The 25,644-nt window shown below is 61.7% G+C and overlaps 3 protein-coding genes across 3 annotated transcripts; 1 reads left to right on the top strand and 2 right to left on the bottom strand.

Moving 5' to 3' along the window:
* The first annotated feature begins 1,382 nt into the window (after window positions 1-1,382).
* Window positions 1,383-4,546, top strand: LOC139669595 (acrosin-like). The gene is made up of 5 exons (XM_071550094.1): window positions 1,383-1,453; window positions 1,625-1,879; window positions 1,996-2,261; window positions 2,960-3,105; window positions 4,193-4,546. The coding sequence occupies exons 1-5, from the start codon at window positions 1,383-1,385 to the stop codon at window positions 4,544-4,546; spliced, it is 1,092 nt and encodes a 363-aa protein (XP_071406195.1).
* Window positions 4,547-4,834: 288 nt separating this feature from the next.
* ARSA (arylsulfatase A) lies at window positions 4,835-11,602 on the bottom strand. The gene is made up of 8 exons (XM_071550117.1): window positions 10,301-11,602; window positions 8,790-9,030; window positions 8,114-8,332; window positions 7,541-7,710; window positions 6,993-7,117; window positions 6,737-6,864; window positions 6,340-6,442; window positions 4,835-6,230 (listed from the first exon to the last, which is right to left on the bottom strand). The coding sequence occupies exons 1-8, from the start codon at window positions 10,555-10,557 to the stop codon at window positions 5,908-5,910; spliced, it is 1,566 nt and encodes a 521-aa protein (XP_071406218.1). The 5' UTR covers window positions 10,558-11,602; the 3' UTR covers window positions 4,835-5,907.
* A 1,856-nt stretch (window positions 11,603-13,458) lies between these two features.
* LOC139669616 (acrosin-like) lies at window positions 13,459-24,863 on the bottom strand. Its single transcript, XM_071550116.1, has 5 exons — window positions 24,772-24,863; window positions 15,972-16,235; window positions 15,600-15,865; window positions 14,709-14,854; window positions 13,459-14,019 (listed from the first exon to the last, which is right to left on the bottom strand). The coding sequence occupies exons 2-5, from the start codon at window positions 16,211-16,213 to the stop codon at window positions 13,642-13,644; spliced, it is 1,032 nt and encodes a 343-aa protein (XP_071406217.1). The 5' UTR covers window positions 16,214-16,235; window positions 24,772-24,863; the 3' UTR covers window positions 13,459-13,641.
* Between the last annotated feature and the right edge of the window lie 781 nt (window positions 24,864-25,644).

The raw sequence follows: 25,644 nt of genomic DNA, 5'->3' as shown, positions 1-25,644 counted from the left end.
CCCCCAGATGGTTCTGCTCCTCAGGCACAGGCTCAGCCCCACAGCACCTTCCCAGCCCCACAGCACCCTCCCTGCCCCACAGCACCCTCCCAGTCCCACAGCACCCTCCCAGTCCCACAGCACCGTCCCTGCTCCACAGCACCTTCTCAGCCCCACAGCACCTTCCCAGCCCCACAGCACCTTCCCAGTCCCACAGCACCCTCCCAGTCCCACAGCACCCTCCCAGTCCCACAGCACCTTCCCTGCCCCACAGCACCCTCCCTGTCTCACAGCACCTTCCCTGCCCCACAGCACCTTCCCAGCCCCACAGCACCTTCCCAGCCCCACAGCACCCTCCGTGCCCCACAGCACCTTCCCAGCCCCACAGCACCTTCCCTGCCCCACAGCACCTTCCCAGCCCCACAGCACCCTCCCTGCCCCACAGCACCTTCCCAGCCCCACAGCACCTTCCCTGCCCCACAACACCTTCCCAGGCCCACAGCAGCCTCCAAGCCCCACAGCACCCTCCCTGTCTCACAGCACCTTCCCAGCCCCACAGCACCCTCCCTGCAGTCTCCCAGCCCCACAGCACCCTCCCAGCACCCTCCCTGCCCCACAGCACCCTCCCTCCAGTCTCCCAGCCCCACAGCACCCTCCCAGCACCCTCCCTGCCCCACAGCACCCTCCCTGCAGTCTCCCAGCCCCACAGCACCCTCCCAGCCCCAGGTCAGGACTCACCTTCCCTGTCCCAAACAGCACCAGCTCCCCCCACAGCCACCCAGGGCCACTCTGAAACAGCCAGTCCATCCCCACTCCAGGTGCTGGGGAAATCCTTTAACCTGCTGCAGGAGTTCCTGCTCTGCCTGAGGGATAAAGAGGGATAAAGAACAGCAGGATGAGCAGATCCAGTGCTGGCTGCAATGGCCTGACATACATATATTTACTTTATTCTTGTAAAATATAAATATATACTTGCATTCCCAGTACCAATTCTGTAGTGACTTCTAGTAAATGGAAAGTTATATTTTATTGTTCTGTTCTAGTCTAATTTCATTATTTTAGCAGATATTCTTTTAATAGATCATATTTTATCAGACTGTGTTAACATTGACTAATCTGTACATAAGATACATTTTGTATATAGAAAAGTATGTTTACTGTATATTTTGTATGTAATAAAAATATAATATGTAATTTTAAGATATAAAAATGCAAATATAAATCATATTATGATATGATCTATAATACATGTTGCACCACCACCCACCTGCCCTCCTTCCAGAGGCCACTGTGCCCAGCACATGGAACTGGCCCCTCTGTGACATCAGCCCTGGGCCAGGGGCACTGTGGGCACCACAGAGGTGACCCCTTTGCTCCTGGCACTGCCACATGCTGTGGCACCGATGGCTGGGCTGTGGCTCCTGGTCCTGCTGGCCCTGGCTGGACCCGTGGGTGGGACCTGGGACAGCTGCAGGTCCGTGGCCCGGGATCTGGGAGGGAGCTCAGGGAACACTCAGGGGGTTCCCAGCAGACCCAGGGGGGACAGACGTGCCCTCGGGGGTCCCTGGCCCTGCTGCCCCTCAGTGCTGGGTGGGCAGGGGCAATGGGGCACCCTGAGCAGGGCAGTGCTGCTTTGTGCTTGCAGAGGGACCTGCGGGCTCCGGCCCATGGCTTCCGACCACAGCTCCCTCCTGCCCGACTACGACCCCACAGATGCTGCCCAGGGATCCTTTGGTTCTTCTGGTGGCATCGTGCCAGGCAACGGTGTCGCATCTGGGACCTGGCCTGGCATCGTCAGCATCCAGGCCACCTGGGCCAATGGCACATGGCACATGTGCTCAGGGTCCCTCATCAACCCCAAGTGGGTCCTCACGGTCGCCCACTGCTTCTTTGGGGCTGGGTAAGGAGCAGGGACGGGGCTGTGCCCACAGCTCGGGCAGGTGCCCAGTCTGGGGAGGGAAGTGTTGGGCTGGCACAGCTCTGCTCCTGCTCAGTCCCCTCTCCATATGCCCTCAGAAATGTCACTGGGTGGCAGGTGGTGATTGGAGCCACTGACCTGACTCAGCCGGGCCCTGAGACCCAGATCCGGCACATCCAGAGGCTTCTGGTGCACCAGAACTACATGTTTGCCACGGGAGAGAACAACATTGCCCTGCTGGAGCTGGAGGAGCCTCTGGAGTGCAGTGACTACATCCAGCTGGGCTGTGTGCCCGACACCAACCTGAGGGTCTCAGAGCTGAGATCCTGCTACATCGCGGGGTGGAGAACCACCATGGACAGGGGTGAGTTACCAAACAGCACATCTGTGTTGGGGGCAAGCTGGGCACAGGCTGAGCACCCTGGGGACATGGGGTGGCCTCCCTGGGGACACAGGTTGGGCAACGCAGGGACACAGGTTTGGCACCCTGGGGATATGGGCTGGGCTCCCTGGGGACACTGGTTGGACACCATGGGGACATGGGGTTGGCAGCCCGGGGATACAGGCTGGGCACCCCAGGGACAAAAGTTGGGCACCCCAGGGACACAGGTTGGGTACCCCAGGGGACACGGGTTGGGTACCCTGGGGACATGGGCTGGGGACCCTGGGAAATGGGCTAGGGACCCTGGGGACACAGGTTGGGCTCCCCAGGGACACAGGTTTGGCACCCGAGGGACCCAGGCTGGGCACCCCAGGGACACGGATTGGGAACCCAGGGGGCTCAGACTGGGCACCCCAGGGGACATGGGTTGGGCTCCTCAGAGACACAGGTTGGGCACCTCAGGGACAAAGGCTGAGAACCTCAGGGAAACAGGTTGGGCTCCCCACCAGCACAGTCCAACCCAAGCCAGGCTGCAGCACATGTGCCCCTGCAGAGGGGCTGCCCCTGCCCCAGAGCCCACAGCAGGGGCACGGCGGGACGAGGCTGCTTGAAGAGCTCCCCCAGCCAGGGCAGGCCAAGGTGCCCCGCGCTGCTGGGGCTCACTGCCCGCTGTGCCCCAGCTCTCAGACCACGCCTGGCGCTGCAGGAGGCCAAGGTGCGGCTCATCGATGTGCAGCTGTGCAACAGCAGCCGCTGGTACGCGGGGGCCGTGCCCCCCCACGACCTGTGCGCGGGGTACCCGCGGGGCGGCATCGACACCTGCCAGGTGGGAGCGTGGGGCGAGTGCCTCGGCCCCAGCACCACAGGGACCCCCCGACCCCCAAATGTGGCACGGGCTGGGCCTGACCCAGAGCCCTCCCAGCCCCAGGTCCCCCCTGCTGCCGGGGCCACCCTGTCCCTGTGCCTGTCCCACATCCCAGGGCTGCCCTGCCCTTGCCCAGCTGCACATCCCTGTCCCAGATGGATCCCAGGGCTGCCCTGCCCTTGCCCAGCTGCACATCCCTGTCCCATATCCCATATCCCAGGGCTGCCCTGCCCTTGCCCAGCCGTGGGTCCCTGTCCCACATGGATGCCAGGGCTGCCCTGCCCTTGCCCAGCTGCACATCCCTGTCCCATATCCCATATCCCAGGGCTGCCCTGCCCTTGCCCAGCCGTGGGTCCCTGTCCCACATGGATGCCAGGGCTGCCCTGCCCTTGCCCAGCTGCACATCCCTGTCCCAGATGGATGCCAGGGCTGCCCTGCCCTTGCCCAGCTGCACATCCCTGTCCCAGATGGATGCCAGGGCTGCCCTGCCCTTGCCCAGCTGCACATCCCTGTCCCACATGGATGCCAGGGCTGCCCTGCCCTTGCCCAGCTGCACATCCCTGTCCCACATGGATCCCAGGGCTGCCCTGCCCTTGCCCAGCTGCACATCCCTGTCCCACATGGATCCCAGGGCTGCCCTGCCCTTGCCCAGCTGCACATCCCTGTCCCACATGGATGCCATGGCTGCCCTGCCCTTGCCCAGCCGTGGGTCCCTGTCCCAGATAGATGCCAGGGCTGCCCTGCCCTTGCCCAGCCGTGGGTCCCTGTCCCAGATAGATCCCAGGGCTGCCCTGCCCTTGCACAGCTGCACATCCCTGTCCCACATGGATGCCAGGGCTGCCCTGCCCTTGCCCAGCTGCACATCCCTGTCCCACATGGATCCCAGGGCTGCCCTGCCTTTGCCCAGCTGTGGGTCCCTTCCCCATGTCCCCTTGACCCCAAGGCCTGGCTTTGCCCACACAGCCCAGCCAGTGCTCCCGGCAGCTCCAAGGTGGGGATGTGATCCTGGAACAGCCCCCCCAGCCCTGAGCACTCTCTCCTGCTGCAGGGGGACAGTGGGGGTCCCCTGGTCTGCAAGGACAACACTGGAGACTTCTTCTGGCTCGTGGGGATGACCAGCTGGGGAAAAGGCTGTGCTGAAGACAAACGATTCGGAGTCTTCACCTGCACTCAGCACTTCTATGACTGGATCCTGCTGCAGATGGGATTGGTCTCAGCAGTAACAGCCTCTCCAACACCACAGCCAGTCCCTACCCCAGCTGCTCTGAAGGTGCCAACAGCCACAGACTCGGACATGCCTGTGGTCCTTACAGTCCCAAAACAGATCCTATTTGATTTCCTGGAGAAGCTGGAGGAGCTCTTGAAGTTCCTAAAGGACAAAATGGATAGACCAGAAGGGTGAGCAGACCCAGTTCTGGCTGCAGAGGATCACAGGCATTCCCTGCTGGAATCACAACAGCAGTGAGGCCAAAGGCAGCCCCAGTGCCCAGGACTGCTCTGTGCTGCCCACGCTCCTCCCCTGAGCCCACAGAGATGCTCAGGGCCATTTAATCCCTGAAATAAAGTAGCCTGTGCTCCCCTTTGTTGTGGTTTAGGGATGGTATTCTCCAGTTCAGCAGTCCTGGTAAACCCCCACTGCCACTCCCTTCCCCTCTCCATCCAAGTAGAAGCAAGAGGCAAAGATTATGGGTTGAGATTAGAATAATTTACTGGGAAAAGCAATGAGATAAGAAAAAGAACAGTATCAGCATCAATATTAAAAACAGAAGGTGCAAGACAAGGAGAGGATTTCCATGGAAAGCCCAGGAAAACAAACAAATCCTGACCAGTTCTTACCCCTCTTGTTTTCTCTGTCCTGGCTGGAACCACAACACCCATTAACTGTGTTTTCAACCCAATTCAGTCTTCTTTGCAAGGTAAGAACAAGACAATCTGGGAGCCAGGAGTGCTGGTGGGGAGTGAGTGGGATTGGCCCCTGGTTTGGGAGGAGACAAGGGCAGAGACAGGCAGGAGTGGAGGGAGGGCAGACTGGGTGAGCCTGGCACAGGGAGAGAAGGGGGATCAGCACCAGCCCCACACCCAAACTGCTGCCTGGGTACAGCTGGCACTGAGCCCTGTCCCCAAACACCACAGCCTGGGAAAGAAACTTCTCATGCCCAGCTTTCCCAGGGCAGAGCCTCAGGTGTCCCACGGCTGGGAAAAGCAATTTAAACATGGAGCAGGGCAGCCACAGGAGCAGCTGGAGTGGGCAGTGCTGGAGTCCCACAGGAGGGCCATGGAGGTACTGGAGGATGCCCACCCTGAGCTGCTGCTGCCCACGCAGGCTGTGCCCCCTGCACCAAGGTCCTGCCGTGGGGACCCCCATCCCACCTCCTGCCACTGTGCCCTTGGCCCTGGCAGTGCTGGTGCTGCAGCCCCAGCTCTGCTCCCACCCGGGGGCACCAGGGGGCTCCAGCCCAGGTGGGGTCTCTGGATCCAGGATGTGCCCTCTGCTCCCCCTGGACTGGGGCTCCAAAGAGCCGTGGTTGCTTTGGAGGAGATGCTGTTGCCTCCTTGAACAAGTCAGGGCTCCTGTCCAAGGTCTGAACATGCCCCATGGATCACTGGCCCTGCCCTGCACTCCTGGCAGGGCTGGGGGTCTCCCCGACCTCCCATGTGCTTCCCCAGCACCCTCTTAGTCCGAGGTGTCCCCATGCCAGGGCTGTGGGGCAGCTCTAAGGCTGAGCTTGGTTAGTCGGGGTGGGGGGACTGTGGGTTGGGGTGTCAGTGAGGGGCAGCCCCAGGCCGTGGGCAGCGGCAGCAGGACGGTTTGGGGGTGCAGTTGGGCACACAGCAGGGCTGCAGGGCTGCATCCCGGCCCTTCCTTATCTGGCTCTCCCCAAACTCCAGGCGCTGCTCCAGGAGGACTTTCTGCAGCGTGATGTCCCTCAGGACCTGCAGCAGCTCCGGGCCTGCCCCACCCCGCAGCAGGTCGTAGTTCTCGGCGGGGTCCGACTCCAGGTCGAAGAGCAGGGGGGGCAGGTGGGGGGTCAGCGGGGTCAGCCCGTGGCACGCCTGGTCTGGGGTCGTGTCGCTGTGAAAGGAACCTGCAGAGCAAAGCCCCGGGTGAGCTCTGCTCCCTCCTCTGGGGGTCTGGGCAGCCAGGGCAGCCGGCCCTGCCCGAAGGTGCCCCGCTGAGGGCACAGGCAGACTGACCTTGGGTGAAGAAATGGGCCTTGTACTTGCCCAGGCGGACAGCGAAGGGGCCGTGCAGGGGGTCGGGGGCCGGAGGGTAGAAGAACATGGTCAGCCGGGGGCTCTGGGGGAGCAGCAGAGCTCAGCTCACCTGTGCAGCCACCTGGCTGAAGGACAGCCCAGAACAGGGCCAGAGACTCCAGGGATTCCCACAGGAGCCCTGATCCTACAGCCAGGATAAGGCTGGAGAGGAGGGAGGTGACAAACAGCAGCATCCTGGAGACACGCCGGGGCTCCAAGGGACAAAAGGTGCCAGCCCATGGATCTCCCCTCAGCTGGTTCTGCTCCTCAGGCACACGGCTCAGCCCCACAGCAGCCTCTGTGCCCAAGGCCAGCCAAGCCAGCCCCCAGGACTCACCTTCCCAGTCCCAAACAGCACTGGGCTCATGTCATAGCCATCCAGGGCCACCCTGGGAAGGGCTGCTCCAGCCAGGGCAGTGAATGTTGGCAGGATGTCCAGGGTGCTGGCCAGCTCGTGTGTCACTCCTGTCACAAGGAAAAGTTCAATTCCCTGATCCCACTCCCATCCTGCCATCCTCACTTCTCCCTGTCTGGGATGGTTGAGGAGCTGTGACATCCCTGCCTGGGCTGGCAGAGGCAGTGCCAAGGCTCACCTGGAGCGATCCGGCCTGGCCAATAAGCCACTGCTGGTTCCCTCATGCCACCTTCGTACGTTGTGCCCTTGCCACACTTGAGGTGGCCGGAGCTGCCACCACGTGCCATGCGCAGGGTGGAGGGGCTGGGAGACAAGAGCCACATGACATCAGGGACACAGGGTCATGCTGCCCCTCCCCTGGTGCTGCCAATGGGGCCAAGACCAGGGAGACCTGGTGCCATCCTGCTCAGCCTTATGGGGCAGGTGCAGAAGCCAAGGTGTGTGACACCCAAGCAGGGCACCAGAGACTGATGTCACCCACACACAAAGGGAATTGAGGGATATTTGGGCTGCTGCCACTCCTGGCCTGACCCCTGTGAGGTTTCTGGCCCAGCCGAGTCACAGGGACACAGAAGAGATCATGCACTGGGTACCTCCTGGTTCACCTCAGGTTCCTGGGGGTCTCACCTGGCAATGCCACACCATGACCCAACCACTGCCTCAGCCCCCATCCCATGGCAGCAGACCCCTGCCCGTGGCCAAGTGCCCCCTGCTGAGCCCACTCACCCATTGTCAGAGGTGAAGAACAGCAAGGTGTTGTTCTCCAGGCCGTTCTCCTGCAGGGCCTGCAGCAGTTGTCCCACAGAGCCATCGAACTCGGCCAGCGCGTCCCCGAAGGGCCCCCGCCGGGACCGCCCCGCATACTCCTGGCTGGCAAACTGGGGGTAGTGGGTGTGCTGGGGAAAGGCAGAGAGGGTGGGAACCAACCCCCTGAACTGCAGCTGCTTCCCAGCTCACCCAGGGACAGGCAGCACCTCAGGTGAGACATGGACAGAGGGGACAACACCCATGAGCTGAGAGACTTGTCCCCAAGCACCTCTCAGCAATGGCACAAAGGAGCTGAGCCCCAGCAGAGGACGTGGAGCTTCAGAGTGGGAAGTTCTCCCCAGTGGATGGCCCAGAGAGCTCCAGAAAGCAGCAGCCCCAGAGCATTATCCCACAAGACCTGGCTCTGTGTGGGAACAGCAGGTCACACAGAGCAGCTTGTGGGGCTGCAGGAGTGGAGATGCTTCCCTGCTCTGCCCATGGGCTCCCTTCCCTTCCCCACCCATGGACCTGGAGCAGCTGCCCCTCTCTTACATGGGAGGCGTAGTAGAGCAGGAAGGGGACGCCTCGTCGGGCACAGTCAGCAATGAAGTTCTGGGAGAATTTGTTGTAGAGTGGCACCAGGTCAGGGAAGGACACAGGCTGCTGGATGATGGTCTGGTTCCAGAGCAGTGGCAGTGGCACCACGCCCTGGTCACAGGTCCCAAAACACTTGATGTCAGGTGGGAAACATGTGAGATTCTGGCAGGGGCCCTGGAGAGGACACAGAACTTGGGATTTGTGCTGTGTTCCAGGATGGGGAAGGAAGAGGAGCAAAGAGTGTCACAGTGGCCCACTATGATGGACATCCTTTGAGTGGCCACTCCCAGAAACCCAGGGGATTTTTCCCCACCCTAAAGCTGCCCCAGGACTGAGCTGCCCAGGAGCACTTTCTCCAGGCAGCAACTGTGCCTTTGTGGCCCAGGGACAGGCAGCAGCCCAGGTGGGACATGGACAGAGGGACAACACCCATGAGCTGAGAGGTTTGTCCCCAAGCACCTCTCAGCAACGGCACAAAGGAGCTGAGCCCCAGTAGAGGAGGTGGAGCTTCAGAGTGGGAAGTTCATAGTGGGAAGCACCCAGTGGATGGCCGACCCACCCTCCCTCCCTCCCACCACAGAGGACACACATCCCCACGCACCAGGACACCGGGGCTTGCCCGTCCTCTCACCTGGTCATGGGAGTAGGGCACCCCCAGGAAGTGGTCAAACCCCTGGTGCACGGGCAGGAAGGAGCCATTGGCCCCCACGCCCAGGTGCCACTTGCCAACCATGGCCGTGGCGTAGCCCTGAGCCTTCAGCACCTCCGCGACGGTGACCTCGGAGTGTGGGAGCCCTCCCCGAGAGCCCGGGTCGAACACGCCGGGATAGATCCCGGAGCGCACCTGGAAGCGGCCGGTCAGCAGCGCTGCCCTGCGGGGAGGGGACACGCGTCAGGCTGCGCGGTGACACCGCCCCGGACACGGCGGGTCTATCCACAGCAAGTTCGTCCATCGGCAGGTTTGTCCACCGCAGGTTTGTCCACCGGCAGGTTTATCCACCGCCAGGTTCACCTCCCGGCAGGTTTACCCACCTTCCACCCCTCCCGGTACAGCCGTTCCCCACTGGGGTCACGGAGCCACAGAACGTGCAGAGCTGGAAGAGACCCACAAGGGTCATCCCGTCCAACCCTCAGCCCTGCTCGGGAACATCCCCAGGAGTCACACCCTGTGCCCCAGAGGATCATCCAAACACTCCTGGAGCTCTGGCAGCCTTGGGGCTGTGCCCACTGCCCTGGGGAGCCTGGTCAGTGCCCACCACCCTCTGGGGGAAGGACCTTTTCCTGAGATCCCACCAAACCCTGCCCTGGCACAGCTCCAGCCATTCCCTGTGCTCTGTCCCTGCTCTGGCACAGCTCCAGCCATTCCCTGGGTGCTGTCCCTGCCCTGGCACAGCTCCAGCCATTCCCTGTGCCCTGTCCCTGCCCTGGCACAGGTCCAGCCATTCCCTGTGCCCTGTCCCTGCCCTGGCACAGCTCCAGCCATTCCCTGTGCCCGATCCCTGCCCTGGCACAGCTCTAGCCATTCCCTGTGCCCTATCCCTGCCCTGGCACAGCTCCAGCCATTCCCTGTGCCCTGTCCCTGCCCTGGCACAGCTCTAGCCATTCCCTGTGCCCTGTCCCTGCCCTGGCACAGCTCCAGCCATTCCCTGTGCCCTATCCCTGCCCTGGCACAGCTCCAGCCATTCCCTGTGCCCTATCCCTGCCGTGGCACAGCTCTAGCCATTCCCTGTGCCCGATCCCTGCCCTGGCACAACTCCAGCCATTCCCTGTGCCCTGTCCCTGCCGTGGCACAGCTCCAGCCATTCCCTGTGCCCGATCCCTGCCCTGGCACAACTCCAGCCATTCCCTGGGTCCTGTCTCTGCTCACACAGAGCAGAGCTCAGTGCCTGTGCCTGCCCCTGCCGAGGAAGTTGTCCCTGCACTGAGGTTCCCCTTCTCCAGCTGAACACCCCAAGTGCCCTCAGTGCCCTCACACCTTCCCCCCCAGCCCCTTCCCCAGCCCCGTGTCCTTCCTTTGGACACTGCCTAATGACTCCACATCTTTCCCGTGTTGCGGCGCCCCAACCTGCCCGGGCACTGGGCGGTTCCGCCCCAGGGAAGGGCAGCGCAGAGCGGGCGATGCCGCGGCCGTCGGGGCCGTACCGGGAGGGGCTGCAGACGGCGGCGCTGCTGTAGAAGTCGGTGAAGCGCAGCCCGCGGGCCGCCAGCCGGTCCAGGTGCGGCGTGGCCGACGAGGGGTGCCCGTAGCTGCCCAGGTCCCCGAATCCCAGGTCGTCCGCCAGCACCAGGACGAAGTTGGGCCGAGCGGCGGCGGCGGCGGCGAGCGGGGCCGGCGGGAGCAGGAGGAGGAGCAGGAGCGGCAGCAGCGCCCACGGGCGCTCCCGGCCCTGCGGGGCCATGGCGGCTGCACCGGAGCGTGTCCCGAGGGTGTCCCAGAGCGCTCGGTGGTGCCCCGGTGATGTCCCAGCCGGGGCTCAGTGATGGCCCAGCCGCGTCCCAGCGATGCCTGCCGGTGTCCCGGTGGCGCCTGGCGGTGCCCGGGGGTGTCCCGAAGGTGTCCCCGTGTATCCACTGGTGGCCGCGTGTGTCCCAGTGGTGTCCCGGTGGTGCCGGGCGGTGCCCGGGGGTGTCCCGGTGGTGTCCGGGTGTGCCCTGGTGGTGCCTGGGGATGTCCCGGAGGTGTCCCCGTGTATCCACTGGTGGCCGCGTGTGTCCCAGTGGTGTCCCGGTGGTGCCGGGCGGTGCCCGGGGGTGTCCCGGTGGTGTCCGGGTGTGCCCTGGTGGTGCCTGGGGATGTCCCGGAGGTGTCCCGGAGGTGTCTCCGTGTATCCACTGGTGGCCGCGTGTGTCCCAGTGGTGTCCCGGTGGTGCCGGGCGGTGCCCGGGGGTGTCCCGGTGGTGTCCGGGTGTGCCCTGGTGGTGCCTGGGGATGTCCCGGAGGTGTCCCGGAGGTGTCCCCGTGTATCCACTGGTGGCCGCGTGTGTCCCAGTGGTGTCCCGGTCGTGCCTGGCGGGTCCTGGGGCTGTCGCGGGTGTGCCCCGGTGGTGTCCGAGGGTGTCCCGGTAGTGCCCGGCGGTGTCCCGGTGGTGCCTGGTGGTGTCCCAGTAATGTCCCGGTGACGTCCCCCTCCGGTGCCTGGTGGTGCCAAACGCTGCTCGGGCGTGTCCCGGTGGTGTTCCGGAGGTGTCCTGGGGGTGTCTGGACTGTGTCCCGGTGTGCCCAGTGGTGCCTGGTGGTGTCCCAGTCACACCCTGGTGATCTCCCTCCGGTGTCTGGCGGTGCCAAGCGCTGCCCGAGGGTGTCCCGCGGGTGTCCCGGTGATGTCCTGTTGATCTCCCTCTGGTGCCTGGTGGTGCCAAGCACTGCCCGGTGGGTGTCCCGGTGGATGTCCCGGTAGTGTCCCCGCTGGTCCCGCTGTCCCGGGGGCGTTCCCGGCACCTCCCGCCCGGCGTGGCCGAAGAAGTCACGTGGCACAAAGCAGGATCACATGACCGCGCCGCCGCGGGGCATGCTGGGGGTTGTAGTCCGGCTTGGGGCAGACAGTGCTGCGGGTTGGACCGAGGAGCTGAGTTACGCCTTGGAGCTGTAACACACCCTGGAGCTGTGCCCCGCCTTGAGCTGTGCCACACCTTGTAGGTGTGCTACACCTTGAGCTGTGCCACACCTTGTACCTGTACTATACCTAAGAGTTGTGCTACACCTTGTAGCTGTGCCACCCCTTGTGGCTGTGCCACCCCTTGGAGCTGTGCTACACCTTATAGCTGTACTACACCTTGTAGCTGAACTACACCTTGTAGCTGTAATACACCCAGGAGCTGTGCTACACCTTGTAGCTGAACTACACCTTGTAGCTGAACTACACCCAGGAGCTGTGCCACACCTTGTAGCTGTGCTACCCCTTGTAGCTGTGCCACCCCTTGGAGCTGTGCTACACCTTACAGCTGTACTACACCTTGTAGCTGAACTGCACCTAGGAGCTGTCTACACCTTGTAGCTCTAATACACTCAGGAGCTGTGCCACACCTTGTAGCTGTACTGCACCTTATAGCTGTACTACACCTTGTAGCTGAACTACACCTTGTAGCTGTACTACACCTTGTAGCTGTACTACGCCCAGGAGCTGTGCCACCCCTTGAAGCTGTGCTACACCTTGGAGCTGTGCTACACCTTGGAGCTGTGTTGCACCTTATATCTGTACTACATGTTGTAGCTGTACTACACCTTATAGCTGTAATACACCCAGGACCTGTATTACACCTTGTAGCTGTGCCACACCTTGGAGCTGTGCCACACCCAGGAGCTGTGCCACACCTTGTAGCTGTGTTACACCTTGTACCTGTACTACACCTTGTAGCTGAACTACACCTTGTAGCTGTGCTACACCTTATAGCTGTACTACACCTTATAGCCGTAATACACCCAGGAGCTGTGCCACACCTTGGAGCTGTGCTACACCCAGGACCTGTATTACACCTTGTAGCTATGCCACACCTTGTAGCTGTGCCATGCCTTGGAGCTATACTACACCCAGGAGCTGTGCCACACCTTGTACCTGTACTACACCTAAGAGCTGTGCCATCCCTTGTAGCTGTGCCACCCCTTGTAGCTGTGCCACACCTGGGAGCTGCACAACCACTGCAGCACCGCTACAGCTGCACCACTACAGCTGCTGCACCTGCTGTAATCCCGAGGGGCTGTGCCAGCCATGGGTGGGTCAGGCTGGAAGGGACCACAGCAGGTCATCTCATCCCACTTCCCTGCTCGAGGGCACAGTGGCAGGAGGTGGGATGGGGGTCCCCAGGGCAGGACCTTGGTGCAGGGAGCACAACCTGGGTGGGCAGCAGCAGCTCAGGGTGGGCAGCAGCAGCTCAGGGTGGGCATCCTCCAGCACCTCCATGGCCCTCCTGACTCCAGCACTGCCCACTCCAGCTGCTCCTGTGGCTGCCCTGCTCCATGTTTAAATTGCTTTTCCCAGCCATGGGACACCTGAGGCTCTGCCCTGGGAAAGCTGGGCCTGAGAAGTTTCTTTCCCAGGCTGTGGTGTTTGGGGACAGGGCTCAGTGCCAGCTGTAGCCAGGCAGCAGTTTGGGTGTGGGGCTGTGCTGATCCCCCTTCTCTCCCTGTGCCAGGCTCACCCAGTCTGCCCTCCCTCCACTCCTGCCTGTCCCTGCCCTTGTCTCCTCCCAAACCAGGGGCCAATCCCTCTCACTTCCCCACCAGCACTCCTGGCTCCCAGTCTGTCCCATCCTTTTCTTTCACAGGAGGCTGAATTGGGCTGAAAATGCAAATCATGGGGAACACAAACAACTTTATTTCTGGGACACACTGAACTTCCCCATCAGGGTGGGCTCAGGGGAGGAGCGTGGGCAGCACAGAGCAGTCCTGGGCACTGGAGCTGCCTTTGGCCTCACTGCTGTTGTGATTCCAGCAGGGAATGCTTGTGATCCACTGCAGCCAGAACTGGATCTGCTCATCCCATTGCTCAAGTTTTTTGTCCCTTTAGGAACCGCAGGAGCTCCAGCAGCAGGTTAAAGAATTGCCCCAGTAACTGTCTTTGGTATGAAATGCCAGTACAATTCCTCGATTCCATTGGGATTGGCGTCTCCACAGGGGTCGAGTTGCACTGTGGCTCTGGACTCTGCTCGGTGGGCGAGGTAGGAGTTGGCTCTGATGTGGGAGCAGCTGTTACTGTTGGGAGCAATCCCATCTGGAGCAGGATCCAGCTGTGGAAGTGCTGGGTGGAGGTGAAGATCCCGGGGCGTTTGGATCCAGCACAGCCCCTTCCCCAGCTGGTCATGCCCACCAGCCAGAAATAGTCAGCTCTGTTGTCCTTACAGACGAGGGGACCCCCGCTGTCCCCCTGCAGCAGGAGAGAGGGCTCAGGGTTTGTGGGGGGCTGCAGCACTGCCAGCCCTGCCAGGGCAGGATTCCCAGCATGGACAGGCTCTGCCTGGGGGCTGGAACCTCCAGAGCCTCAGCTGGCAGAGGGGTCAGGGGTTTGTTCAGGTCGGGCTCTCTCCCATCTCTGCACAGTTGCAGGGTCAGAAGGGAGCACTGGCTGGGCTGTGTGGGCAGAGCCAGGCCTTGGGGACAGGGGGACATGGGGCAGGGACACATGGCTGGGCAAGGGCAGGGCAGCCCTGGGATCCACCTGGGACAGGGATGTACAGCTGGGCAAGGGCAGGGCAGCCCTGGGATCCATCTGGGACAGGGACCCACAGCTGGGCAAGGGCAGGGCAGCCCTGGCATCCATCTGGGACAGGGATGTGCAGCTGGGCAAGGGCAGGGCAGCCCTGGGATCCATGTGGGACAGGGATGTGCAGCTGGGCAAGGGCAGGGCAGCCCTGGGATCCATGTGGGACAGGGATGTGCAGCTGGGCAAGGGCAGGGCAGCCCTGGGATATGGGACAGGCACAGGGACAGGGTGGCCCCGGCAGCAGGGGGGACCTGGGGCTGGGAGGGCTCTGGGCCAGGCCCAGCCCGTGCCACATTTGGGGGTCAGGGGGTCCCTGTGGTGCCGGGGCCGAGGCACTCGCCCCACGCTCCCACCTGGCAGGTGTCGATGCCGCCCCGCGGGTACCCCGCGCACAGGTCGTGGGGGGGCACGGCCCCCGCGTACCAGCGGCTGCTGTTGCACAGCTGCACATCGATGAGCCGCACCTTGGCCTCCTGCAGCGCCAGGCGTGGTCTGAGAGCTGGGGCACAGCGGGCAGTGAGCCCCAGCAGCGCGGGGCACCTTGGCCTGCCCTGGCTGGGGGAGCCCTTGGAGCAGGCTCGTCCCGCCGTGCCCCTGCTGTGGGCTCTGGGGCAGGGGCAGCCCCTCTGCAGGGGCACATGTGCTGCAGCCTGGCTTGGGTTGGCCTCTGCTGGTAGGGAGCCCAACCCATGTCCCCAGGGTGCCCAACCTGTGTCCTCAGGCAACCCAGCCCATGTCCCCATAGTGCCCAACCTGTGTCCCCAGGGTATCTAACCCCTGTCCGCTGGGGAGCCCAACCCATGTCCCCAGGGTGCCCAACCCGTGTCCCCGGGGTCCCAAACCCATGTCCCCATAGTGCTCAGCCTGTGTCCCCAGGCAGCCCAGCCCATGTCCCCAGGGTATCTAACCCCTGTCCCCTGGGGAGCCCAACCCATGTCCCTGGGCAGCCCAAACCCGGTCCTCAGAGTGCCTAACCCATGTCCTCAGAGTGCCCAACACTTGTCCCCAGAGTGCCCAGGCCATGTCCTCAGAGTGCCCAACACTTGTCCCCAGAGTGCCCAGCCCATGTCCTCAGAGTGCCCAGCCCATGTCCCTGGGGTCCCCAGCCCATGTCCCTTTGGTGCCCAGCCCATGTCCCTTTGGTGCCCAGCCCATGTCCCTTTGGTGCCCAGCCCATGTCCCTGGGGTGCCCAACCCGTGCCCCAAAGCTCAGGCTCAGGGTCCTGTCCTGGTTGGGGACTCACCACTGTCCATGGTGGTTCTCCACCCCGCGATGTAGCAGGATCTCAGCTCTGAGACCCTCAGGTTGGTGTCGGGCACACAGCCCAGCTGGATGTAGTCGCTGCACTCCAGAGGCTCCTCCAGCTCCAGCAGGGCAATGTTGTTCCGTGCCAGGGCAGGGGCATAGTGCTGGTGCACCAGGAGCCTCTGGATGTGCCGCAGCTCGGCCTCGGGGCCCGGCGCGGTGAGGTCGGTGGCCCCGATCATCACAACCCATTTGGAGACATCCCTGGGGCACATGGAGAGGGGGCTGGGGGGCAGCAGAGCCTTGGCTGGGGCAGCCCAGCACTTGCCTTTGGCAGAGTTGGGGGCACAGCCCCATCCCTGCTCCTTACCCGGCCCCAAAGAAGCAGTGGGCGACCGTGAGGACCCACTTGGGGTTGATGAGGGACCCTGAGCACATGTGCCATGTGCCATTGGCCCAGGTGGCCTGGATGCTGACAATGCCAGGCCAGGCCCCTGGGTGGACACCAGTGCCACCCTCTCCATGTGCTGTGCCATTGGAAGGCTCCGAGGGGCCGTAGGCAACATCTGTGGGGTCGTAGTCGGGCAGGAGGGAGCTGTGGTCGGAAGCCATGGGCCGGAGCCCGCAGGTCCCTCTGCAAGCACAAAGCAGCACTGCCCTGCTCAGGGTGCCCCATTGCCCCTGCCCACCCAGCACTGAGGGGCAGCAGGGCCAGGGACCCCCGAGGGCACGTCTGTCCCTCCCTGGGTCTGCTGGGAACCCCCTGAGTGTCCCCTGAGCTCCCCCCCAGATCCCGGGCCACGGACCTGCAGCTGTCCCAGGTGCCACCAATGGGTCCAGCCAGGGCCAGCAGGACCAGGAGCCACAGCCCAGCCATCGGTGCCACAGCATGTGGCAGTGTCAGAAGTGAGGGGTCACCTCCAGCACAGCCACCAGTGCAGCCCCCACGGCCCTGACTGTGCCCCCAGATGGGGCTGATGTCACAGAGGGGCCAGTTCCGTGTGCTGGGCACAGTGACCTTGGGAAGGGGGAGAGGGGCAGGATCGAGTCATAGAACTGTGGGATGGTTTGGGTTGGGAGGGACCTTAAAGTCCACCCAGTGCCACCCCTGCCATGGGCAGGGACACCTCCCACTGCCCCAGGTTGCTCCAAGCCCTGTCCAGCCTGGCCTTGGACCCTCCCAGGGATGGTGAGTGATCCCAGGAGAGGGACCCGTGTGCCAGCAGCACTTGCAGCCATAGCCTGGAGTGCAGGGTCAGGACACATGGCCCTGGAAGCATCAGGGCTGTGGGATCTCAGCAGGGAGGTGCAGACATGGAGGGGCTGCCAGCAGGGCCTGCAGCTCATGGGAGGGTCTGTCCTCCTTCCAGGAGCAGGGGCCGAGTCTCTGCTGCTCCCTGAGGTGGGGACACCTCGTCTGCCAACCCACTGGCAGGAGATGCAGCAGGGGATTGCCCAGCAGAAGGATTAGATGTTCCTGTGCTGGAGGTGGTTCTGGGCCCACATCCCACAGCTTCCAGGTGGCAGATGGATCTGGGATGTCCCCCTGCAGCCCAGCACCACCCCTCACATGCCAGCTGGAGCTCTCTCTGCTCCTGTTCCCGACAGTATTTTCCAAAGGCCATGTCTGGTTCTCTCCATCTGCAGGCTCAGGCTGTGTGCCAGGGGGTGGAAAGAGGAGGGTGCTGCTTGGGTATGTGAGACACCAGGAGCTGGAGAGTGGCTGGAAGGGAGGGCTGGCAAGCAAGGAATCATCACAGAATCACAGGTGGCTGAGGTTGGAGGTCACCTGGACCCATTCCTGCTCAAGCAGGGTCAGCACAGATGGTTGTCCAGGAGCACAACCAGTTGGATTTCAAATATCTCCAAGGAAGGAGACTCCCCAACCTCTCTGGGCAGCCTATGCCCGTGCTCAGTCCTCCTCACAGGAACAGAAGTGTGTCCTTCTGTTCAGGTGGTATTTCATGGTGGTTATTTTTAAATTGTGCCCATTGCTGCTTGTCCTGTCACTGGACAGCTCTGAGAAGAATCTGTTGCCCTCCTCACCCTCCCATCACATCCTGGTGCTATGGATGAGATCCCCTGAGCATTCTTGGCTGCCCAGAGAGGGGGTGGATTCCCCATCCCTGGAGGTTTTCAGCTGAGCTTGGCCGTGGCACTGAGTGCCATGATCTGGTAAAGGGACTGGAGTTGGACCAAGGGTTGGACTTGATGATCTCAGAGGGCTTTTCCAACCCAATCCATTCTATGGATGTGGCACTGAGTGAGAATCCACCACATCTCCAACCCTACTGTGATCACCAGCCCAGGGCACTCTGTGCCCTGGGCTGGTGATCACAGTGGGGTTGGATCAAGGGTTGGACTTGATGATCTCAGAGGTCTTTTCCAACCCAATCCATTCTGTGATTCTCTTCTCCAGAACCAGTCCCAGCTCCCTCAGCCTCTCCTCACAGGAGGGATGCTCCATGCACCAGGACAGCCCTTTGGACTCTCCCCAGAATATCCATGTCTTCCTTGTTCCAGGGAGCCCAGAACTGGACACAGCACTCCAGGTGTGGTCTCAGAGGGACGAGCACTTTCCTCATGACAACCTCCAGCACCGCCCAGGATGCTGCTGATTTTGTTTGTGCCATGAGCTTGGTGTCATCCAGAGCTCCCAGATCCTTCTTCCAGAGCCACTTTCTGCCCAGACAACACGCAGTGTCTCCTGGTTGTTCCTCCCCAGGACTTTTGATTTCTCTCGGTCGAACTCCATGAGGTCGCAGCGCCGTTGTCTGCTCTAGATGGCAGCAAATCCTTCTGCGTGTGGGTCCCTCCTCCCGGTTTTGTGCTACAGAATCCCAGAGTCAGAACATCCTGAGCTGGAAGTACCTGCTAGGACCATCCGGTGCAACTCCTGGGCCTGCCCAGGACACCCCAACAACCCCACCCTGTCCTTCAGAGTGTTGTCCAAACCCTCCTGGAGCTCTGGCAGCCTCGGGGCTGTGCCCACTGCCCTGGGGAGCCTGGTCAGTGCCCACCACCCTCTGGGGGAAGGACCTTGTTCTGAGATCCCACCTGACCCTGCCCTGGCACAGCTCCAGCCATTCCCTGTGCCCTGTCCCTGGCACAGCTCCAGCCATTCCCTGTGCCCTGTCCCTGGCACAGCTCCAGCCATTCCCTGGGCCCTGTCCCTGCCCTGGCATAGCTCCAGCCATTCCCTGGGTGCTGTCCCTGCCCTGGCACAGCTCCAGCCATTCCCTGTGCCCTGACCCTGCCCTGGCACAGCTCCAGCCATTCCCTGTGCCCTGTCCCTGCCCTGGCACAGCTCCAGCCACTCCCTTTGCCCTATCCCTGCTCTGGCACAGCTCCAGCCATTCCCTGTGCCCTGTCCCTGCCCTGGCACAGTTCCAGCCCTTCCCTGTGCCCTGTCCCTGCCCTGGCACAGCTCCAGCCATTCCCTGTGCCCTGACCCTGCCATGGCACAGCCCTGGCCATTCCCTGTGCCCTATCCCTGCCGTGGCACAGCTCCAGCCATTCCCTGTGCCCTGACCCTGCCCTAGCACAGCTCCAGCCATTCCCTGGGTCCTGTCACTTGTCACCAGGGTTTAGGGATCATTGCTGCCCTTCTGCTGCCCCTCAGGAGGAAGGTGTAGACTGACCCTGCAAACTCACTGAGGGTGGGCTCTGCCACCTCATCCAAGTTATTAATGAAGGTGTTGAGCAATGCTGGCCCCAGTTTGATCCCCAGGGTACCCCACTGGTGATTGGCCTCCACCAGGCCTTTGTAGCACTGGTCACAACCCTTTGGATCCAGCCATTCAGCAAATCTCCACCTCACCTCATCTTGCCTGTGAGGACAGTGGAGAAGACAGACTGAAAAGCACTAATAAAGCTGAGCTGAAGAACATCTCCTGCTCCCTCCTCACCCACCAAGCCACTCCTCTTCCCATGCCAGGCTGACTGTCTGTTTAAACACAATTTCCCCCAGAAACCCAGGGTGTCCCAAGCTGCCCCTGCCCCTGCCCCTGTCCCTGCCCCTGCCCCTGTCCCTGCCCCTGCCCCTGCCCCTGCCCCTGCCCCTGTCCCTGCCCCTGCCCCTGCCCCTGCCCCTGCCCCTGCCCCTGTCCCTGCCCCTGCCCCTGTCCCTGCCCCTGCCCCTGTCCCTGCCCCTGCCACCTGCACTCATTTCATGGCTGACTCTGTGCATAGGCTGAGGCAGGGGAGCCACCCTGCAGTGGATGGGTGGGGGGCAGCTGGCCATGGGTGTTCTGGGCTGCAGAGCAAGGGGGAAGGGGTCTGCCACCACATGGGCATGGCCTGCACAAGGCTGTGCCTGCCCAGACCCTGCCTAGATCCTGTCAGGACCCTGCCCAGACTCTTGTCAGACCCTGCCTGCACCCTGCACAGACCCTGCCCAGACTCTCCTCAAACCCTGCCCAGACTCTCCTCAGACCCTGCCCAGACTCTCCTCAGACTTTCCCCAGTCCCTGCCCAGTCCCTGCCCAGACTCTGCCCAGACTCTGCCCAGTCCCTGCCCAGCCCCTGCCCAGACTCTGCCCAGTCCCTGCCCAGACTCTGCCCAGACTCTGCCCAGTCCCTGCCCAGACTCTGCCCAGACTCTGCCCAGTCCCTGCCCAGTCCCTGCCCAGACTCTGCCCAGTCCCTGCCCAGCCCCTCCTGTCACACACACTGACCGATCCAGCCCTTGGCACCCCCAGGGTCTGGGTAGGTCTCCCCAGAGAAACCAAATGCCCACTTTGCTCCCCCAAACCTGCCCTGGGTCCTCCCCTCCCCAATGCAGCCCCCTGAAATTGGAAAGTTAAAGTGAAATGAGTTTCCAGTGGTTCTGTTGGAGCCCCAAAGCTCTTGGGAACACCAGGGCAGACATTCCCACCCGGAGCCAGGAGCAGCAGGGAGCTCTGGTGCATCCCTGGGCTCTGCCTTCCCAACACAGCTCCGGGACCTGCCCCCTCCCACTGCAGCTTCCCAGGTGGGCACTGCCATATCCCAAGGGACCAGGAACCACAGGATTAGCTGGTCACATTCCTCAGGAAAAACTCCCAGCCTCAATGCCTGGGATCTTCCCACCTTTCCTGTAAAGTCACAGCACTGAAGGGACACAACCCTTTGGCAAACTCAGGAGGCCTCTCAACTCCCCATAGCCCATAATTAATAATAATTCATTATAGCCTCCCCTTCCTCTGTAATTTGCCTTCGGGTGGCTGGGCTGTGCTGCTGCACCACAATGCTCACCCCATCCTGCTGCCCTTCCTCACCCTTGGAATAATCAGGGTTGGAAAAGACCTCTGAGATCATCAAGTGCAGCCTCAGAGAGGGAAGATGTGCCTCAGGCAGCACGAGCAGAGGGCAGGCACGGGTGGTGTGTTGGCTCTGGCAGAACCATTTGTGACTGGGCTTTAAATAAAGCAGCTTTGCTGTCAGGCAAGAAGCTCCTTTCCCTGCAGAGGAGACGGGGAGTGCAGCTGGAGCAGAGCTCGAGTGGCTGTGGGAGCGTGCTGAGGTTTGGGTGGGGGGACTGGGAGTGGGGAGGGCAGAGCAGGGTGGGGTGGGGAGACAGGAAAACTGCCCCAGAGCCCAGAATTCCTGGGCCATGCTGGGCCTCCAGGACTTCCCTGGTCCAAGGGAAAGTCAGCAATAGGACAAGGGGGGCACGATGGGCTCAAGCTCTGCCAGGGGAAATTGAAGTTGGAGAGTAGAAAGAAATTCTTTGCAGAGAGAGTGCTCAGGGATTGGAATGGGCTGCCCAGAGAGGGGGTGGATTCCCCATCCCTGGAGGTTTTTCAGCTGAGCTTGGCCGTGGCACTGAGTGCCATGATCTGGTAAAGGGACTGGAGTTGGACCAAGGGTTGGACTTGATGATCTCAGAGGTCTTTTCCAACCCAATCCATTCTATGGATGTGGCACTGAGTGAGAATCCACCACGTCTTGATCCAACCCCACTGTGATCACCAGCCCAGGGCACAGAGTGCCCTGGGCTGGTGATCACAGTAGGGTTGGATCAAGGGTTGGACTTTCTGATCTCAGAGGTCTTTTCCAACCCAATCCATTCTGTGATTCTGTGAGTGAGAATCCACCATGTCTTGATCCAACCCGTGCCCTGGGCTGGTGATCACAGTGGGGTTGGATCAAGGGTTGGACCTTCTGATCTCAGAGGTCTTTTCCAACCCAATCCATTCTGTGATTCTGTGATTTTAAAGGCTGTGACCCTGCAGAGCTGCAGCTGCCACCGAGGCCACCGTGGCCGGATTTGGCAAGGCCAGCCCTGTGCCAGGAGAGTGATCCCTTCTGGGGGCCACCTGGAGCCAGATCTACACCCTCCTCACACTGAGCTGCTGTTCCACACCCTCCTCCTTCCCAGGGTTTGCCTCTCCCCCACCTGTGACAGGTGGGAGGTGACATTTCAGAGGATGGAGCAGACAATTCTCCAGCAGGGAAACCTCAGATGGGCTGGGAGGCTTTTGGCAGCTGGGCAGGAAGCAGAGGGAGTGCAGTCAGTCAGCGATGCCCCACCCTGCTCAATCCATATTTAATGGCTCTTTGGGTCTGGAGGTTTAAATCTGTCTAATGAGTATTTAACTGCTGCTCAATAATTGATGTCTCGGTGTTCAGTGCAATAATCCCGTGTATCACAGTGAGTGCTGGTCCGTCACCTCGGGCATGGGCAGGGCCGGGGGGCCGGGGCAGCTGCTCCATGACCCCCTTCCCGTGGGTGGCAGCTTATCCCTGCACCTGAGCCCTTTGTGAGCAATGCCAGGAGCCTGGGAGGACCGGGAGCACCGGGAGCACTGGGAGCACTGGGAGCATTGGGAGCACTGGGAGATGAGCTATGGGTGGCAGGGATAGGGGAAGGGCTTAGGGATTTACATGCCTGGAGCAAAGGAGGCTCAGGGGGCACCTTCTGGCTCTGCAATCCCTGCCAGGAGGGGGGAGCCGGGACAGGGGGTCGGGCTGTGCCCCAGGGCACAGGGACAGGAGGAGAGGGCACGGCCTCAGGCTGGGCCAGGGCAGGGGCAGGGGGCACAGGAGGAGGAATTTGGTGCTGGCAAGGGTGGTCAGGCCCTGGCAGGGGCTGCCCAGGGAGGTTTGGAGTGCCCAGCCCTGGAGGTGCCCAAGGCAGGACTGGCCGTGGCACTGAGTGCTCTGGGCTGGGGGCCAAGGTGGGCATCGGGCACAGGGTGGGCTCCATGGGCTGTCAGGGCCTTGCCAAGGTGGGCATCGGGCACAGGGTGGGCTCCAGAGGCTGGGAGGGCTTTGCCAAGGTGGGCATTGGGCACAGGGTGGGCTCCATGGGCTGGCAGGGCTTTGCCAAGGTGGGCATCGGGCACAGGGTGGGTTCCATGGGCTGACAGGGCTTTGCCAAGGTGGGTATCGGGCACAGGGTGGGTTCCATGGGCTGACAGGGCTTTGCCAGCCTCAGGGATTCTGTGATAACATTGTCAGAACGCCACAATGCCAGGGCTGGGCTGGTGTGGGCACTCCATGGTGCCTTGGGCTCAGGTCCTGCTCTGCCTGGGGTTGGGATTGTGTTCCCGACTGTTCTGTGGGTTTGTCTGGCACACCCAGATCCTGTGGCACAGGGCTGGGCTCGCTGGCTGATCTGCCTGCTGGTGCCACTGCCTCTGTTTTACTGGGAGCAGGTGCCATGTGGAGCTTTAGTGGGGGCAGAGAGTGGGGGAGGAACAATTTTCCAGTGCTGCTGGATCAGGGAGCCGGGCAGGGAGCTTTGGCACCGTGCCCTGTCTGTCTCCTTTGTACTCGGTGTCCATGTGAATGTGCCAGGATGTGCCACCAGGGATGGAGAGGAGGGGAACACCAGATGCATCTGGTGTGTGCACAGGAGCCTCTGGTGCATAGACTGTCCTTGGGGCTCAGCTCAAGCAGATCATGGAATCACAGAATCATTTGGGTTGGAAAACATCTCCAAGACTATCAAGTCCAACCTTTGACTGAACACCACCAAGTCAACTAAACCATCAAGTCCAACCTTTGACTGAACACCACCAAGTCAACTAAACCACAGAACTCAGTGCCACCACATGCAGGGAAGGTGCCACCACATCCAGGGAAGGTGCCATCACACCCAGAGAAGGTACTGCCACATCAAGGGAAGGTGCCACCACATCAAAGGAAGGTGCCACCACATCCAGGGAAGGTGCCACCTCAGGAAGGGAAGGTTCCTGCCCAGCTCTGGGAGCCCCAGAGCTGCAGAGCTGTGCCCTGGCACACTGAGCCAACCCTGCTGCATTCCTGTGTCCCTGTGAAACCACTCCCTGCTGTGGCCAAACTGTGCTGGACCTTTCCTGGTTGATCTCCTTCCCTGCCAAACTCACCTGCTCTTTCCAAAATTACCATCTGCATCCCTGTCCCCACCCCAAGACCCATCCTCTGCCACCATTCCCAGTCCCATCACCATCCCTCCCTTTCCCATCCTGATCTCTGTTCCCATCCCTGTCAACAGCAGGATCCCCACACCATTCCCATCCCTGTCCCCACACCATTCCTATCCCTGTCCCCACACCATTCCTATCCCTGTCCCCACACCATTCCTATCCCTGTCCCCACACCATTCCTATCCCTGTCCCCACACCATTCCCATCCCTGTCCCCACATTATTCCCATCCCTGTCCCCACATTATTCCCATCCCTGTCCCCACATTATTCCCATCCCTGTCCCCACACCATTCCCATCCCTGTCCCTACCATTCCCATCCCTGTCCCCACACCATTCCCATCCCTGTCCCTACCATTCCCATCCCTGTCCCCACACCATTCCCATCCCTGTCCCCACATTATTCCCATCCCTGTCCCCACATTATTCCCATCCCTGTTCTCACATTATTCCCATCCCTGTCCCCACACCATTCCCATCCCTGTCCCCACACCATTCCCATCCCTGTCCCTACATTATTCCCATCCCTGTCCCCACATTATTCCCATCCCTGTCCCCACATTATTCCCATCCCTGTCCCCACACCATTCCCATCCCTGTCCCCACACCATTCCCATCCCTGTCCCTACCATTCCCATCCCTGTCCTCACACCATTCCCATCCCTGTCCCCACACCATTCCCATCCCTGTCCATCCTGTCTCCATCCCAGCACCTCCCTCCGGCTCCTCCTGCAGATCTCTGCGACTGAATTCCAGGGTTTTTGAGGGAGAGACATACCTGATTAATCCCGGAGTGAGCTGTAATCACATGGCAATAACGGCCCGGCTCGTGCTTATCTGAATGTGTAATCACAGCCATGAATAACATTCCGGGCTCTGCACCTCCCTAACGAGCAGCTGCCGGGAGGGGAGAGGGGAGAGGGGAGGGGAGAGGCTGCTGGCAGCTCCCAGCAGCAATTCCCAACCCTCTCCAGGGCCGGGATCAGCTGTGGGCAGGGGAAATGACCCTCCTCCTGTCAGGACACGGTGGAGTCACCAACTGCTCCTGCTTTGCCCCGGCACCTGCTCCAGGGTCCCCCGTGATAGCTGGGGGACACTGTGCCCTGCCTGGCTCTGGGTGCTCATGCCAGGGCACCATTCCCTGATCCAGGTTCCCTGTGATCACTGGGGGACACTGTGCCCTGCCTGGCTCTGGGTGCTCATGCCAGGGCACCATTCCCTGATCCAGGGTCCCCAGTGATAGCTGGGGGACACTGTGCCCTGCCTGGCTCTGGGTGCTCATGACAGGGCACCATTCCCTGATCCAGGGTCCCTGTGAGAATCTGTGGGACACTGTACCCTGCCTGGCCCGGTGTGGTCATGGCAGGGCACCATTCCCTGAGCCAGAGTCCCCAAGATGGCTGTGGGACACTGTGCCCTGCCTGGCTCTGGGTGCTCATGCCAGGGCACCATTCCCTGCTCCAGGGTCCCTGTGATCACTGTGGGGACACTGTGCCCTGCCTGGCCCGGTGTGATCACAGAGGACATGGTGACAGGGCACCATTCACTGAGCCAGGGACCTTCATGATCACTGTGGGACACTGTGCCCTGCCTGGCTCTGGGTGCTCATGACAGAGCACCATTCCCTGATCCAGGGTCCTTTTGATCACTG

The sequence above is a fragment of the Pithys albifrons genome, chromosome 3 (genome assembly GCF_047495875.1).
Source record: "Pithys albifrons albifrons isolate INPA30051 chromosome 3, PitAlb_v1, whole genome shotgun sequence".
Taxonomy (NCBI): Eukaryota; Metazoa; Chordata; class Aves; order Passeriformes; family Thamnophilidae; genus Pithys; species Pithys albifrons.
This window is presented reverse-complemented; position numbering and strand designations above follow the sequence as displayed.